Source organism: Protopterus annectens, chromosome 3.part0 (genome assembly GCF_019279795.1).
Source record: "Protopterus annectens isolate FY-2018-M chromosome 3.part0, PAN1.0, whole genome shotgun sequence".
Classification (NCBI taxonomy): Eukaryota; Metazoa; Chordata; order Ceratodontiformes; family Protopteridae; genus Protopterus; species Protopterus annectens.
This window is the reverse complement of record NC_056731.1, coordinates 1,505,335,306-1,505,350,076: the sequence shown is the minus strand read 5'-3', so window position 1 is coordinate 1,505,350,076 and position 14,771 is coordinate 1,505,335,306. Positions and strand designations below refer to the sequence as shown.

General features: G+C 37.6%; 1 protein-coding gene across 1 annotated transcript in view; it reads right to left on the bottom strand.

Annotated features, from left to right (window-relative positions):
• The window catches only part of RP1 (RP1 axonemal microtubule associated), a 652,673-nt gene extending 650,269 nt beyond the window's left edge, over positions 1-2,404 (bottom strand). The window contains exon 1 of the mRNA XM_044065894.1: positions 1,760-2,404. Coding sequence (XP_043921829.1) covers positions 1,760-2,404 — 645 coding nt within the window. The remainder of the gene's footprint in view (positions 1-1,759) is intronic.
• Between the last annotated feature and the right edge of the window lie 12,367 nt (positions 2,405-14,771).

The window sequence follows — 14,771 nt, the reverse complement described above, 5'->3', positions numbered from 1 at the left end:
ACTTTCCTTTCAGGTGTCAGACTACATGTCTTCAACTTAAGCCAAATGTTTAATGCATCATTCAGGAAAGTGCTCACTTTTATTACAGACCACGCTCCCAGTCTTCAAACATTTCATGCTCTCTTTTAAACACACACGTGCACACACACACACACACACACACACACACACACACACACACACACACACACACACACTCACTTACATATATCGGACAGCGTACTGGTGCAGCAGTAGCATTGTCACCTCACAGCAAGAGGTTCTCCGGTTTGATTCTTGGCTGGAGTACCTTCTGTGTGGAGTATGCATGTCCTCCCTGCATTTGTGTGGGTTTCCTCTGGGTGCTCCGGTTTCTTCCCATGTTTCAAAGACATGTATCTGGAGTGTTTCTCTTTGGTCCTCTGATGAAAATTGACTCTCTTCCAAGTTGGACTTTCCCGGTAAACAAATGATAAATAAATAAATATAGTGCTCTACTTCTGACTTATATATCTCATAGTACTAATCATCTGAGCAGCAAACTGAGATTTTTTTCCTCACTTTGGTGTAATTGCTTATTCTAACTAACACGAAAAAAATGAGGTACTCCCTTTCAAAACTCAAGTGGGTAATAAAGTATTATATTTAATATCTATCACTTATTAAGTCTTTGTAAGTTTGTAGATAAAGTTATGGGTTAGCTAGCATTGTGGGACATTTTAAGCCTACCCAATTCCCCCTTTTAGTGTTTTAATTAACCTATCCCATTTAGTATATATTAGCCTTACCCATCTCGTGGTCAGTAAGTATATTTATCTCCAAGTAAGAATAATTGGAATCATATCACAAACAATTTGAAGTGACCCTTGCATGCGATAAAGCATTTAGTAGCTGACTATGTCTATTAGTAGTACAATGAGCAGTCTTGGGGTAAATATTGTATTACCCATCCATAGATCCAAGTTATATTTGAATATGGGCAAGAATGATCTTACGTGTGCATGGAATGGTACATTCACCATTCTCTTCACTGTAGTGCAATGTCAGAGTTGGTATATTTAAGTAGCAGGGGGTGTCGAGGTGCAGGAGGCTTTCCCCCCTGCAAAAACATGAAAGAAGACTTTTTTCTTTTTAGATTTTTTTTTTAATGTTCAGTGTTTCATAACTTTGATCATCTGGTCTTCGACAATCTGATGATCGATTTTCTGAAACTTCGACCATTTAAATACATACATATATATATATATATATATATATATATATATATATATATACACACACACACACACACACACACACACACACACACGCACACACACACACACATATAATACACACAAAATGTTCATGATAATCTGAAAGTCTGAGTAACTGAACGTATTGTATATTCATCCATTAAAAGGTATTGCATTACCTTTCTGTTCTTCTGTTGTATTTGGTCTATTAAAAGATGCCATATCACCACTGTATTCTGGTGTTATACTTTCTAATTCATGTATTTGCTCTGTATTATGTTTTTGTGTTATTGCTATTGTTAATAGTTAACATATTTCTTTAACATAAGGGATGTTTGCAAAGAATATTTCATTTTAAAGATATACCTAAAGAAAACAGAACTGCAAACTTAAATGCTGGAAATAGTATAAAAACATAAACATGCAAATAGACTAGATAAAATAGCTGCTGTGTTTGGGGCCAATATCGCATAACATTTAAGAAAACTGCAGATTCTGTACCATTAACTATCAGCATTTTTATAACTAAAAGACCACACCCTTACCCTTCTTCCATCCTGTGTATACAATTTTGTAACTGGGAACTGCATTACTTCTGTTATGTAATCCAGTAAGGCATCAAAGGAATGGGCAGTTTTTTTATTCAGTATTATAATATGCTTGATTGCAGGGTCACCATTTTTGAAAACTACCAGTTTTCTTGGAGATTTGATAGCCACATTAGTGTATTGTTGCAGTGCGCCAATTTTGTTCTGCCGGGCCAATTGAGCTACCCGACGTCTCGCACTCATAGGCCTGCTGCTATACCATGGAATGGGCTTCTTACTTGCTTGTTCAAGATTTATTGGCTTTACTTTCTTTTTTTGTGAGCATATGTAAGACTTGCCATCCTCAAGGTCATCTAGCTTGGTGATGCTGTGAATTCCCCTTGGAGTGCTGATGTTTCTTACTCCAAAAGGAAGAGGGACTTTTTTAGATAAGTTGTCTAGAAGTGCATCAAAGGTCTTAAAGGAACGATTGCTGATCACCATCTTGAGTCCACTAAACTGGGGATCACCACTTTTATAAAAATGTAGCCGCTTTGCTACTACTGGTTCTGTAATGCGTGTTTGTCGTGCAGACATGTCTTGTTCATTCTCAGAAGAACCTGACTGAATCATTGATAGGCTGGGGGAAGAAGCAATATTCATTTTGAGCCTGCAAAATAAAAAAGAATTATACATTGCAAATTCACCTTGATGAACAACTGTATTTCAGTCAATACAAGCAATGCTAAAGAAATGTGTTCATTTAAATGAGCAATATGTTATTCACAGTGCACAGAGTTTTAATGACTCTAAAACTCTAAATATTTCACAAGAGTAATAAACTGATACATGGTCGATATTGTTGGACCATTTTGCAAGTCAGAATCATTCATAAGACCAGTAAGAAAATGTCATTATTTAACTGGAAATGTACTGTAATGATAACATTTACTTTATGGTATGACTTATTATACTTGTATAATTTGTCCATGAAAAGTTGACCAGTCAGATTGCCTTACATTCTAAGCATCAGATGCATTGAACTAGGTGATAATGAGCTTCAGCAGCATCATTAAAAATAAATTACCGCAAGCATATCTCATGCTACAGCAAAATCACTGAGCAGACAGCACTATAGATCCTTTGTTACAAATGCAATTTCAACATTTATAGTGTGAAGAAAAGTTGAACTTTGTCCTAGAAATATAACTGTCACATAACAAGTGCATGGTAATTACTATTTTGTGATTATTTTGTGTCCTTGTAGTACAGAAACATTTAAGACTCCATTCATTGTTTGACTGCATTTGTTTATTATTTAATACTGGAAGTGCTTTTTATCATTTTACACACACTGGGAAAACACTTGTTTCCTTGACAGTTGCATAACAAGTCAAAAGGCTTCCAAAAGCTCTTTTAACAGTGAGAGCAGACATACTGTAGAAGTAATGGCATTCTTAGCAAATGAGCAAAGAAATTTGAAAAAGATTTTTCTTGCAGACATTTCATGACAATTCTTTGCATTTTTGGAAGTCTAAAAATAAAAACTGGGAAAAAATCAGGTTATACTCCTTTATACCAGTCTATGACAATGATGTAAAAAAGTAGTTACTTAGACATACACACATTTTGATGTCTGTAAAAGCATATCTAGTTTAGTCTTCTGTACTGTATGTATTTTTTGATGACTTGTATTATTACTAGCAAAGGTGACATATGTATGTCATGTTGTGTAGGAGCTCCAGCCTTGGGGTGGGCCTTCAGCTTGCCTGATTTAAGCAAGCAGCATGTCTCTACTCAGCAGATTCCTCAGAGGCTCAGCGGTAGATGGCATTTGAGATGGAGCCAGCTTGCAATGACCATTTAAGTAAGTATAGCTCACCGAGATAGGCTTTCCTTATTTTTGGCACCCCTTTAGGAGTGTTGGGGCTTCAGAAAATATATATAAAAGAAAGAAGAAGAGCACCCACTTAAATAAATGCAAGATAGGTAAAATAAAATTAAATGAACAAAAGAAGAAAATTTATAATATATTTGTGTTACATACAATGGAAGGGGACAGCCATAGCAGCAATAATAGGTTGCTAGCATATCTCTCGGTTGTCCTGATCTTTGCAGAATGTTCAGATTTTGCCTCATAATTTTGGTCTGTTCTTCATAAATTTGCAGCACACATCCAGTTGGCATAATGGTTAAGATCTTCAACTCTCATGCACAAGATATGAAATTGAATCCTTTTCTGGCTAATTACTGTAGGTTGAGCTTACAAAAGCATGTTACATAATATATGGCCACTTGAGGTCAGACTTCATATCCCTCAGAAGTGCATAGCAATTATAAGCTTTTATGCCAACAGCTATCTAAGTTTATTGAAGCAAAATTTAAACCTGTTGTCAGAGGGTTGCCTCTTATTTTGTACTGTGCCACATATGTTTGTGTTTTTTTTTGGCATTTTGCTGCAGATTGATGTTGCTAATTAATTTGTCACTGGTTTGGGGTGTGCTCCCATTGTTCTTGGTGTTTTGTATATAGTTTTTTTATCTATGGCTATTTTACCAGGGCTTATGTATTTTTGTTTAGAGTCTGTTGGCATGTGTAATTTGTTTGCATAAAGGGTGGGGTGGAATTTGTTACAGATTTTTATTACTGTGTATTGGCTGCAAATGTTCATTTCTGGTATTTTACAGGTATCTATGTTGCAGCTTTATTGGTACAACATGTACTATTGAAATTATTTATGGTTTTGCTATTGCAGTAGACTTGCGTAAGTTAAGTGTCTCTTTTAGTTGCCATATTTTGTGATGCTTATTTATTTCTGGAAGCTCTAGGCAACAGGGCTTTTTTTTCTGGAATGGGTGCCTGCAGGATGTATTTGTGTAGGACTTTGTTATGTTGTATTTTCTCTGTAACCTTCTTTTATAAATATAATTTCCTTTTGGCATAGTACAAGTAAGTTATTTCAGTCATAGCGTCCGTGGGTAGTCATTTGCATTAGTGTGGTTTCCAGTTATTCCCTGTCCTCTGGGTAAATTTTTGCATATGGTTATCGCCTCTATTAGACAGGGTAGGGATGGTTGCAGTCCATTGGGTCTTCTGGACGTGAGGACTTTGGTGTAAGAAAGGTGTGGCATTCTGGAATCCCTGCAGCAGCATTTCATTTTTCTGTGCTGTGAAGTATTTTAGTCAGGTCAAGCACATCAGGAGTTTACATTCTAGAACTTCACAGCAGTAGAGCATCCAGGATCCACAGTGTAGGCTCTTTTCTTTCAGAGTCTGGATTTCTACATTCTATTCTACATTAACTGTATCACTTTTTTCAGGTTCCACCATGGTCCAGTATTTTAAGGATAGGTTGCTTCTTCTGTCTTAAGAGGCCCAAAGCTTGCTTTCTGACTTAGAAGCAGTGCAGGCAGTTGAGCAAGATCATAACTCCAGGAAGAGACATGCAGTGAATGATGAGGCGGAGGAATCAGCAGACACACTTTCTCCAGGCAAGAAGGCTAGAAGGAAAAACAAGAGACATTTCTCTGGTCCAAGGGTCACCCTCCACTCCTGCCTGAAGCACCATTGGAATCTCAAGGTAATGAGTCCAGTGAGACAACAGAACCAAGTTTTAATGATAAAGGTCAGTTCTCTGAGGATTGTTGGGATGAATTTATAAATTCTCTGCCAGAAGAGGGGAGGGTTATGCTGTTTCACTTAGCTTTGAAAAGGAATTTTGATGCTTCCACAACTGCTGTCCCCTTGAAGGAAGGAGGTACTGATTCTGGGTAGGTTGCACTCCCATCCTTAACCAACTTACAGAGGGGGGTCTGAGGAGGTCAGTGATTTGAGGAGTGACGTCCAGCCCCATCTAGATGGTTGTGTTCCCCAGTTGTTGCCCCCTATAACTTCATTGAACCTTTCAGTTTTCATCTCCCCGAGGTCTCACATTGCAGTACACATTCCCACCAAAGTTAAAGAAAAGAACCTCAAATGGGAATTTGTAGAGATATTTGATCTAGTGGATACCTAGTGAATCAAGTGCATTTTGGATGCTGACAACTCTTCTATAATAAGGACTTGATGGCAGCCTTGGCAGCCATTGGGAAAAAGGCATCAGTAGAGCAGCAGTTAAGAAACGGGATACTTGGTCACCAGGTTTTATGGTGATCGTGAGAGTGATTATTGAAAAGGACACTAGTAAGGGCTTACCTTTACTAGCATACTTTGTGGCTATAACGGAGGTGCATCATGTCAAAAAGAGTTCTAGCTGGGTAAATTATGATCCGCATTTTAGGAAACTGAAAACCATAGATAAGTCCCTCAAGTGGGATTTATGGTGTCCTGACACTTGTTTGAATGCCATGTTATATGCCAGCTACTTCTGAGATTGTTGGCGGAGGTTGTAACTATGGGGAAACAAAATATTGATGAACATTTAATCACAGCAAATGCTTGTGGTTTGCCTGCAAGTTCATCCATTTGTGTTTGGGTTGTGGGAAGGATCACCCTGCTTCCAGGTGCTGGAGGATAGCTGGCAGGGGCAGGTCTGACATTCCCTTAACCCAATTAGAGGTAGGGCCTAGGGAGGCGTAACACCCTTCCTAGAATTAAGCAGCCTTTTCATGACCATGGGGGGCCTTTGGTAGCAGTTATGAACATTTTACAGCAGTCCCAGTTCCCAATCTGTCTAGATAAAATGATACAAATATTGTCTGATTTCCAGGATTAAAAGGTGGCAGCTGCTCTTACCGAAGGTTTCTACAAAGGGTTTCCAGTTAGGTCCTCAACTCCATTAGATTCCAAGACAGTTAGAAATCTTTCATCCATTAGGAGTGTGATGATGGGAGGTACTACTAGTCATGCCAAGAGAAATAGGGCAGTGGCTTAGTAACATATGTCAGCTAGCTGGAATTTTTTAAAGAATAATATGTCATTTGTGTATCAAACTGATTTGTACAGATACTTGTGTTTAAAAATGTATTTGTAAAGTTGCTTGTGTTACTGTATCAACAGTGTGCCCTGCTGAAAGGAAAATAAATGTACATGCATTATTGTAACTGTTTAAATGTATACATTGTAGCAACATATACTGGAAGTGAAGAGGTTAATCTTAATCCAACTGACTTTGAAAAATATTCTTTAAATTTAATTACTTTATGGGTTAAGCCATAAAGATCTTATCCCACAGTTTTGAATGGAGCCAGAGATGCAATGTCTGCACTAGAGAATAGTTGGTAGCTCCTATAGAAAGAGTGAAATGGTTTTATGGTTTTATGACTTCGAGGTGATCTGAGCAAAGCTCTGTCTGTGTGTATGGTATACATAGGTGCTAAAATCCTGTCAGCTTCAAGTGTTGCTGCTTGCATGGGAACCAGAATGAGATGGCCAGATGTGTGTGATGTCATTCTGTAAGCCAAAAATAATATTTAGATATTAGTACAAGTTTGTCTCAGCATTCTACATTCTACCTTGGATCTGACAACAGAGACCACTCACCCACATCATCTTGCCTTGTGGTAGTAAGTAACTTAACTAGGGAACAGTAATTTCTTTAGAGTAGTCAGGAAAATATAGTGAGAATAGAAGTACTATTTTTTATAATTGTGTAAAACTTTCCATTGGTGTTATTTTTCATATTCATTGTGACTGAAACTCTGATGTTTACTATACATAGATATTTAGTATTCTTATGTTCTTTTATCATTAAGTATATTTAAACTTCCCATTGTGACTGGTCCTTTTAGAAAAATATTTAAGTTTTGGAAATATTTGCACATATTTATTTGGTGATAACTCAGGACACTCCTGAAAGCCTGACTGTTTGGTCAACATTACAATTTGTTTTAATATTAATTTCACTCACTATATTTGGATACCTTTTTAATATCCTTATAGTAAATGATAGGTGACAGTGAATCTACCTTATAGTCTGGGCAAACTTATTAGAGAGGGTAATCTGTGCCAGCCTTTCCCAGGTGTGTGTGTGTGTGTGTGTGTGTGTGTGTGTGTGTGTGTGTGTGTGTGTGTGTGTATATGAAAATTAAATCTCATGAAAAACTGGTTTCACAGAGAGGGTGCTGGAGGACTTGGCTTGGATACTCGGCCGAAGACCTAACCTTACATCTGTACCAGTGGGGAGGGAGTCAGAAAAAGTCAGACCCAGGGGTGAGTGTGTGCCCTGTGTGCTCTTAAGGGAAAACTATGTTTTATGCAGAGAGGTCTGCATCTGGAAATACTGAGTGCAACCATTTGTATTCCAAGTTAACATTCCTCTTCAGTCTCAGTGGTAAGGATTCAGGCTCCTTGATTACTGGGCCAGTGTGGGGATGTCACAAGGGGCATGAACAAATTGTGGCTATGTTAATTGAGGAAGCAGCTGTTACACTAACTGGACCCTTCTGCACCCGCACCTGGCCTGCTTTAAAAATTCCGCCCATTGGTCTTGTTCCTAAGAAACAGGATGGTGAATTCAGGTATATTGACCATCTGTCACCCCACTGGTACATCAGTCAATATCTTTATTGACAAAGAGCTGGTCAAGATATGTTACTCTTCCCTGGCTCAGGTGGCAGAGGTCATTTTGGGTTAATCTGATCCCATACTCTGCAAGTTAGACATTCAATCTGCATTCTAGCTTCTTCCCATGAAACAGGAAGCTTGGCTTTATTTTGGTTTTCAGTTTGAGGAGAAATTCTTTTTTAACACTACAATGCAACAGGATGCAATGTGGCTTATGCTACCTTCAAGCTCTTCAGCACAGCCTTGCACTGGTGTTGGCAGCTGTGGGCACCCCTTCAATCAGCATTCCACTACCTAGATGATTTCCTGATAGTAGGACAGGGTCAGAAAGGGGCTATACACGGGCTGTCAGTATTTAAAGAACTCTGCTCTTATTTAGGGGTACCTTTGGTGAATGACAAGTCAGAATGCTGAGCCAAGCTTTGACCTTTTTGGATTTAGAAATTGATACAATTGATAACTCATCCAAGCTTGCACTGAATAAAGAACAGCAAGTTCAGCAGTTACTTTGGAGATTTTTGGGGGTTAATAAAACTTGGACAGGGGAAATCATGCAGCTTCATGGGTTACTGAACTTTGCCTGCAGGGCAGTCTCTCCAGCCACGACCTTCTTTAGGTCTGTTTCTGACATGTTGAAAAGGAACAAGCCCAAATATCACTGTGTCTAACTGACCAAAAGGGTTAAGGAAGACCTCCGGCTCTGGTTCATGTTTTTGAACCAATTTAGTGGGGTATCCTTTTGGCTGTCCCCTTGGGTTTCTTCCAGTGACCTTGATCTTTTTATGGATGTAGTGGGGGGTGCTGGTATGGGAGAATACTTCCAGAGCAGCTGGTTTGCTGAAAAATGGCCAAAATCTTGGTCTGAAGATAGGAGAAGGAATATTACTTTCTAGGAAAACTTCCCTATCTGGGTGGCAGTCTTAATGTGGAAGGACAAGTTATCCAACAGGAGAGTGGTCTTTCACTTAGACAATGTCTTGGTTGTTCACACCTTCAGTAAATGGTATCTTCTTTTAATTTCTCCCAGTCTTTTGGGTTTCTAATACCATGATGGGAATGGACCCCATTCCTAAGTCAAAGTACTATTAAAGTTCATGAAATTAGTATTGTTTCAATCTTTGATGTCAGCTAAAAGTGCTCTTTGCAGCACCCACAATGTGCCCAGTAATGACTCATTCTGCAACTCATATGGGGTTACATGGATTGGTGACATATCTAAATACGATTGTAGATTCTTTTTTATAAGACCCATTGCTTCTACTACTATTAATACTGTCTGGGTATCTTTCTTCCACATTGCTCTCATTTCTCACTACAGATCCTGGTATATGACTTTGTGTCTCTCTTAACACAACACATTGTAGTTTCTGGGTGTGGAGATTTCAATGATCAATGCTACTTTTGTCTTCTTTTCATAAATCACTATATCCAGTTTTCTAGCATCTATCTTTTGAACTATTAGTAATGGGTGATCCCATGGGATATAACCTTCATCATTTTCTATGATGCTTTTGTGGCTCATGTTTCCATGTCAGCCAGTTCAATGCCATAATATTTGCACAATCCCTAGCGCAACAGTCTTGCCACATTATTATGCCTTTCAGTATACAGTCCTTCTGCCATTTGTATATCACCAGCAACAAGGTGTGCGACTGTTTCCAGTTCAGTTTTACAAAACCTACATTTGTCTGTTTCTCCCACACGTTCAATGGACTTTGTAAATCAGCATGTACATAGCCCACTACCTTTGGCTGCCAATAATAACCTTTCAACTCTTGGTTTGAATTTGCCTCTCCTTAACAATTCCTGCATTTGTTCCTGATCAACATGAGGTTCTTCCAGAAGTGTTCTATACTTGCAACTATATTTATGTATTTTCTACATTTCTTGCCTTCTCATCTGTTCCTTCACCTTATATTCATTCTTTTGTTTTTTGGCAGATACAGTGGCTGCCAGATTTGTATCTACTTCTGGTTTCATTTCCATTCTTGCTTAATGCTGATATACTTCTGGTAGATTAAGCAGAGAAATCATCTTAGATTTATTCTCCTCATGTTTTAAAACTTTCACTACATTTGGGTGTTGTGAAGTCAGCAGATATCTGTGGAGTCCAACGATTGCAGAGCTATATATGTGATCAATTTCTAGAAGGCCCATCCTTCCTTTGGAATGGGGAATATACAATCCTGGTATATACTGATTTTTATAAATCAGCTGGTGGGCATGAAGCACCCTTCTTACTTTCCTGTCTAATCTATCCAACAAGTTTTGGGGCTAGTCAATTACTCCAAAACTGTAAGTTAGGACAGGAAGAGCAAATTGTTTTTTAGCTTGGATTTTATTCCTAGATGTCAATGCTGTTTTCAGGATTAATTTAAGTATTCTAAAGTATTCCTTACTAAGTTTTATTTGCATATGTTTATGTTTTATTGTTGATCCTTCATCAATTCCAAAATATTTATATATTCTCTCTCTTGCTCAAGTTCTTTTATATCACATTCATGTCCCAAACTGATGTTTTCCTGGTGCTGCAGTTTTCCTGCTTTAAAGGTTGCTTTTGCACATTTATCAAGACCAAATAACCTGCAGTTCTGCTTTCAGTTCCTCATCTGATGAGCTATACAGTTTTACATCATCGACAGAGAAGATGAGAAGTCTTTACACTTTGATGTTTTCTAGGAGGCAAATTATAGCCATGACCTAAGCTGTTAAGTAGACAGCTTAATGGGTTAAGGGCAAGGCAGAATAACAGCAGTGCAGAGAGTCACCATGAAATATCCCCCTTTGAATTTTTATCCCTGGGATAATAATCTGTCCTTTATCATGGCTTAATTGCAAAGTGGTCTGCCACTGTTTCATGGTCACTGTAATGTCGATCAGTCTACGGTGTATCTAAAAAATTTTGAAGCACTCCTTTATCTATGAATGTGGGATACTATCAAATACTTTTTTGTAGTCAATCCATGCCATACTTACATTCTTACCCCTTTTTACAGTTCTCCACTATGACTTTAATTAACAACAAATGATCATTTGTTCCATATGACTTTCTTTTATTGCCCATTTGTTCTATTGCCATAATTTAGTTTTCTTCTAAATGACTATAAACTCTGTCAGCATCAGTTCCCATGTCTAGTTTATACATTGTCGGAAGGCAAAATATCGGTCTATAATTTTAGGGTAGCTTGCAGGTTCACTCTTAAGTAGGAACATTGGTTTTCATGTTGTTAGCCAGGTTGGTGTCTGTTTTGGGGAGCGCATATAAATAGTTCTTACTCATGGTTAAATCATTTTGCAAAGATGTTAATACTTTTAACCAAAAGTTAGGTATTGCATCTGGGCCTGGGGTTTTCCAATTAGATGCTTTTCTTAACTTTGTTTCAATCTCTGTGGCTGTTACTTTATTCCATTTCATATCCTGCACCTTTAAACTTCTTATACTTTTTTTTTACTTCTTCTATCCATTTAGCATCTTTGTTATGTTCTACAGGATCTTCATAGATACTTCTCCAAAATGTATCTATTTCTTCTTTTTTTGACAGTCTTTCAGTTCCTTTTACATTGTTTCCCAGTTCTCTATAAAGTCTTTTTGGGTCATCAATACATTGCTTATTTTGTACCTCTCCTTTATATTTATCTTCGTAGCTTCTATCTTATCACCTGTGCTGAAATTTTTAATTTATTTGCGATAGTGCATGGTAGATCCTGGTCTGTTGTAATACTGCACATTGCTTTTATCACATCTATTTTTCTTAGTATTTTTATTGATCTATTCCCTCTTCTATAATCTTCTAACAGTGATGCTTATTGTCTTAAATGCTTTATATTTTTCTCTATTCAGTACTTCCATGATGGTATTTGATTTCTCCCCTTCCTTTGCCTCACTACCCTGTGTTCTTGTGGTAGAACTTTATCAGTTATTAATTTAGCTGCACAGTAATATATCCTGTTTACTTCTGTTATATCACATGGATCTCTATGGTCAGTCCTAATTGCTGTGTTTATTTATTTTATCAGACTTCTGACTTTTTGGGTTTTATTGACCTTCTATAGTCTATTTCTTTCATTGATCTTAATATATCTATCTATGTCTATTAAACCAAGAAACATTCCTCTTAGCTCATTTTATTCTAAACTAAGGGCACATTTTTTGTTCTCCATTTCCTGCAGGTATTCTGTAGAAAGTTCTATAGCATCTTCCAATGCACATCCTCTTCAGTTTCATCCTGTGCCATCCGTTGCTGTGTCATATGGTAACTCACTGGCCTATCACTCCTCAACATTGACTGCTTCAGAGTTTCCACAGTTTCTTGTTCCTTCCCTTGCTGTCTAGCTTCAAGTGAATGTTTATACTGGTTTCCTGAGGGGGGGCTCCAAATTATCTTCTTATGACACCTGACCAATTGCTTCCTGTTCTACTGGTTTACCCTTAATTTGGATATCTATTGCTCTATCCTGTTGTGGTGCTTTCTTAATTAGATTTTCTACACTGAGTCCTTCACTTTGCAGGTACTCCATAACCTCAATTTCTATTTCTTTAACTTCTTCATTACTAATCTCCTTTTCTACTTTTCCTCTTTGTCTTCTTATTTTTTGTATTGTAAATAGTTTCATGTCAGGATTCCTTTGCCTGTATTTCTCTTGAAATATCTTTGGTGCTGCTCTTTTTGTATTGTTTAGTTTTGCTTTCCCCTTTGCATAAATATTACACCATATTAAATCTATTTTTCTTTCCCATGTCCAAATTTCTTCTTCAGATGTCTCCTGATCTTCCTGCTTCTCCTTACTTTGGGGACTTACTAAATCATGCTGTGATGTAACATGTGTTAGACCTTCTACACCAAATCCTTCACTTCGCAGGTACTCCATGACTTTAACTTCTATTTTTTTTAACTTCTACTTTACTAATCTTTGTTTCTACATTCGATCTTTGTGATATTATTTTTTTTATTGTGAAAATTTCCATATCGCCTTCTTTATATTGATTAATTTGGCTTTCTCCTTTGCATAAATATTGCACCATATCAAATCTCTCTTTCTTTCCCATGTCCATATTTCTTTTTTATACTTTTCAAATATCTCTAGGTTTTGTTGTTTATATTTTCGCACTTCCTCATATGCTTCTTTTTCCAAACAGATCAAAGTTTCTATATACTCTTTTTCATAAATCTGTTCTATTAATGAACACACATTTTCATTTGAAGCTTCTGACAGTTTTTCCTGTAATAATATTTTTCTTTCCTCTAAATTTTCTCTTAATTGTTTTGTATATCTTGTGTCTGGAAATTCTGGGCTTTTTGCATAATAGTGACAATACATAATTTCTTTCTTATCCTCAATAGTCTACTTTATCAAATTTATGGCTCTTCTTTGGCCAATCAGTTTTTGTGATTTTTGTGGACTACTACTTCCTTCTACAACATAGGTAATTCATCCCCCTGGGCCAGGCCTGGCCCCATTGTAGGAGTTTCTGTATTTTGAGGATTCTACACTGTCATCTTTTCCACTCCTGGCACCAGTGTGCCTACCAGATTGGCCACTTTTTTATCCTGGGTCTTGTGCACCCAGCTCTCATTTTTAATTTTTAACCTACTTTTGTCCGTCATGTATGATATATAAATACAGTCTATATATCAGTGTGGCGTTGGTGAGATTTTGTGAAAAACAGGGTCCACCTAGTGAAGGTATTCACCAAGACTTGAGGATGAATTCAATTTCAGCCATAATGATAATGCTGTCCTTTCTTACTGACTTATCACCTCTCAATTTGGACTCATTTGGTACTGTAGGTCCAAGTGGGTGTTTTATTGGGCTTTTAGTTTTGTTGAGTTTAAAGATTAATCTGTCTTTCTCTACCATGCATGTGCCTGGTAGTCATGACCCTACAGCTGATAGTCTTTCCCATTTTCAGTTTACCAGGTTTCATCAGCTGACCAGGAATGTAGAACCAAAGGGCACAGCAATTCCTGTGGAAGTTTGGTTTACTGAAGAGGAGTTGCAGTATAACTGCTGGCTGGGTCCTAGACCAGCAATACCAGGAAGGCATATTCTTCATCTCTTCAGGTTTTCAAGGCTTTCTATAGGTCATTGCCCTCTTGTCTCATGATCTGGGTCTGACAGTTGATCTGTCACTTCCTAGTGGCCAGGATGTCAGCAGGTGATCTCCAAAACACTTCGGGTACACTTAACAACCTTAGGATGGTTGGAACGTTTCTTGGGTCTTAGAGATGTGTCCAGCCACAGGATGACAGGCAGGTTGCCTGAGGATTTGGAGAATGTTTATGGGTCTTCCTAAACTCTTTTCCATCATTGTTTTGGGTTTATTTAAAACACTATTTGATTTTCACACCTTTATTACATTAGCTACTTTATTCACATCATTATATTCAAGTGCCTTCAGTGCTAGTGAATTACTAATCTCTCTTTGGATGGAGGACCTCATTATCCACAAAGAAGTTATACTGATCTGGGTAAAGGACATCAGGTTTGGCTAGACAAGGTGAAGGAGTTGAGCATTTTCCCATTT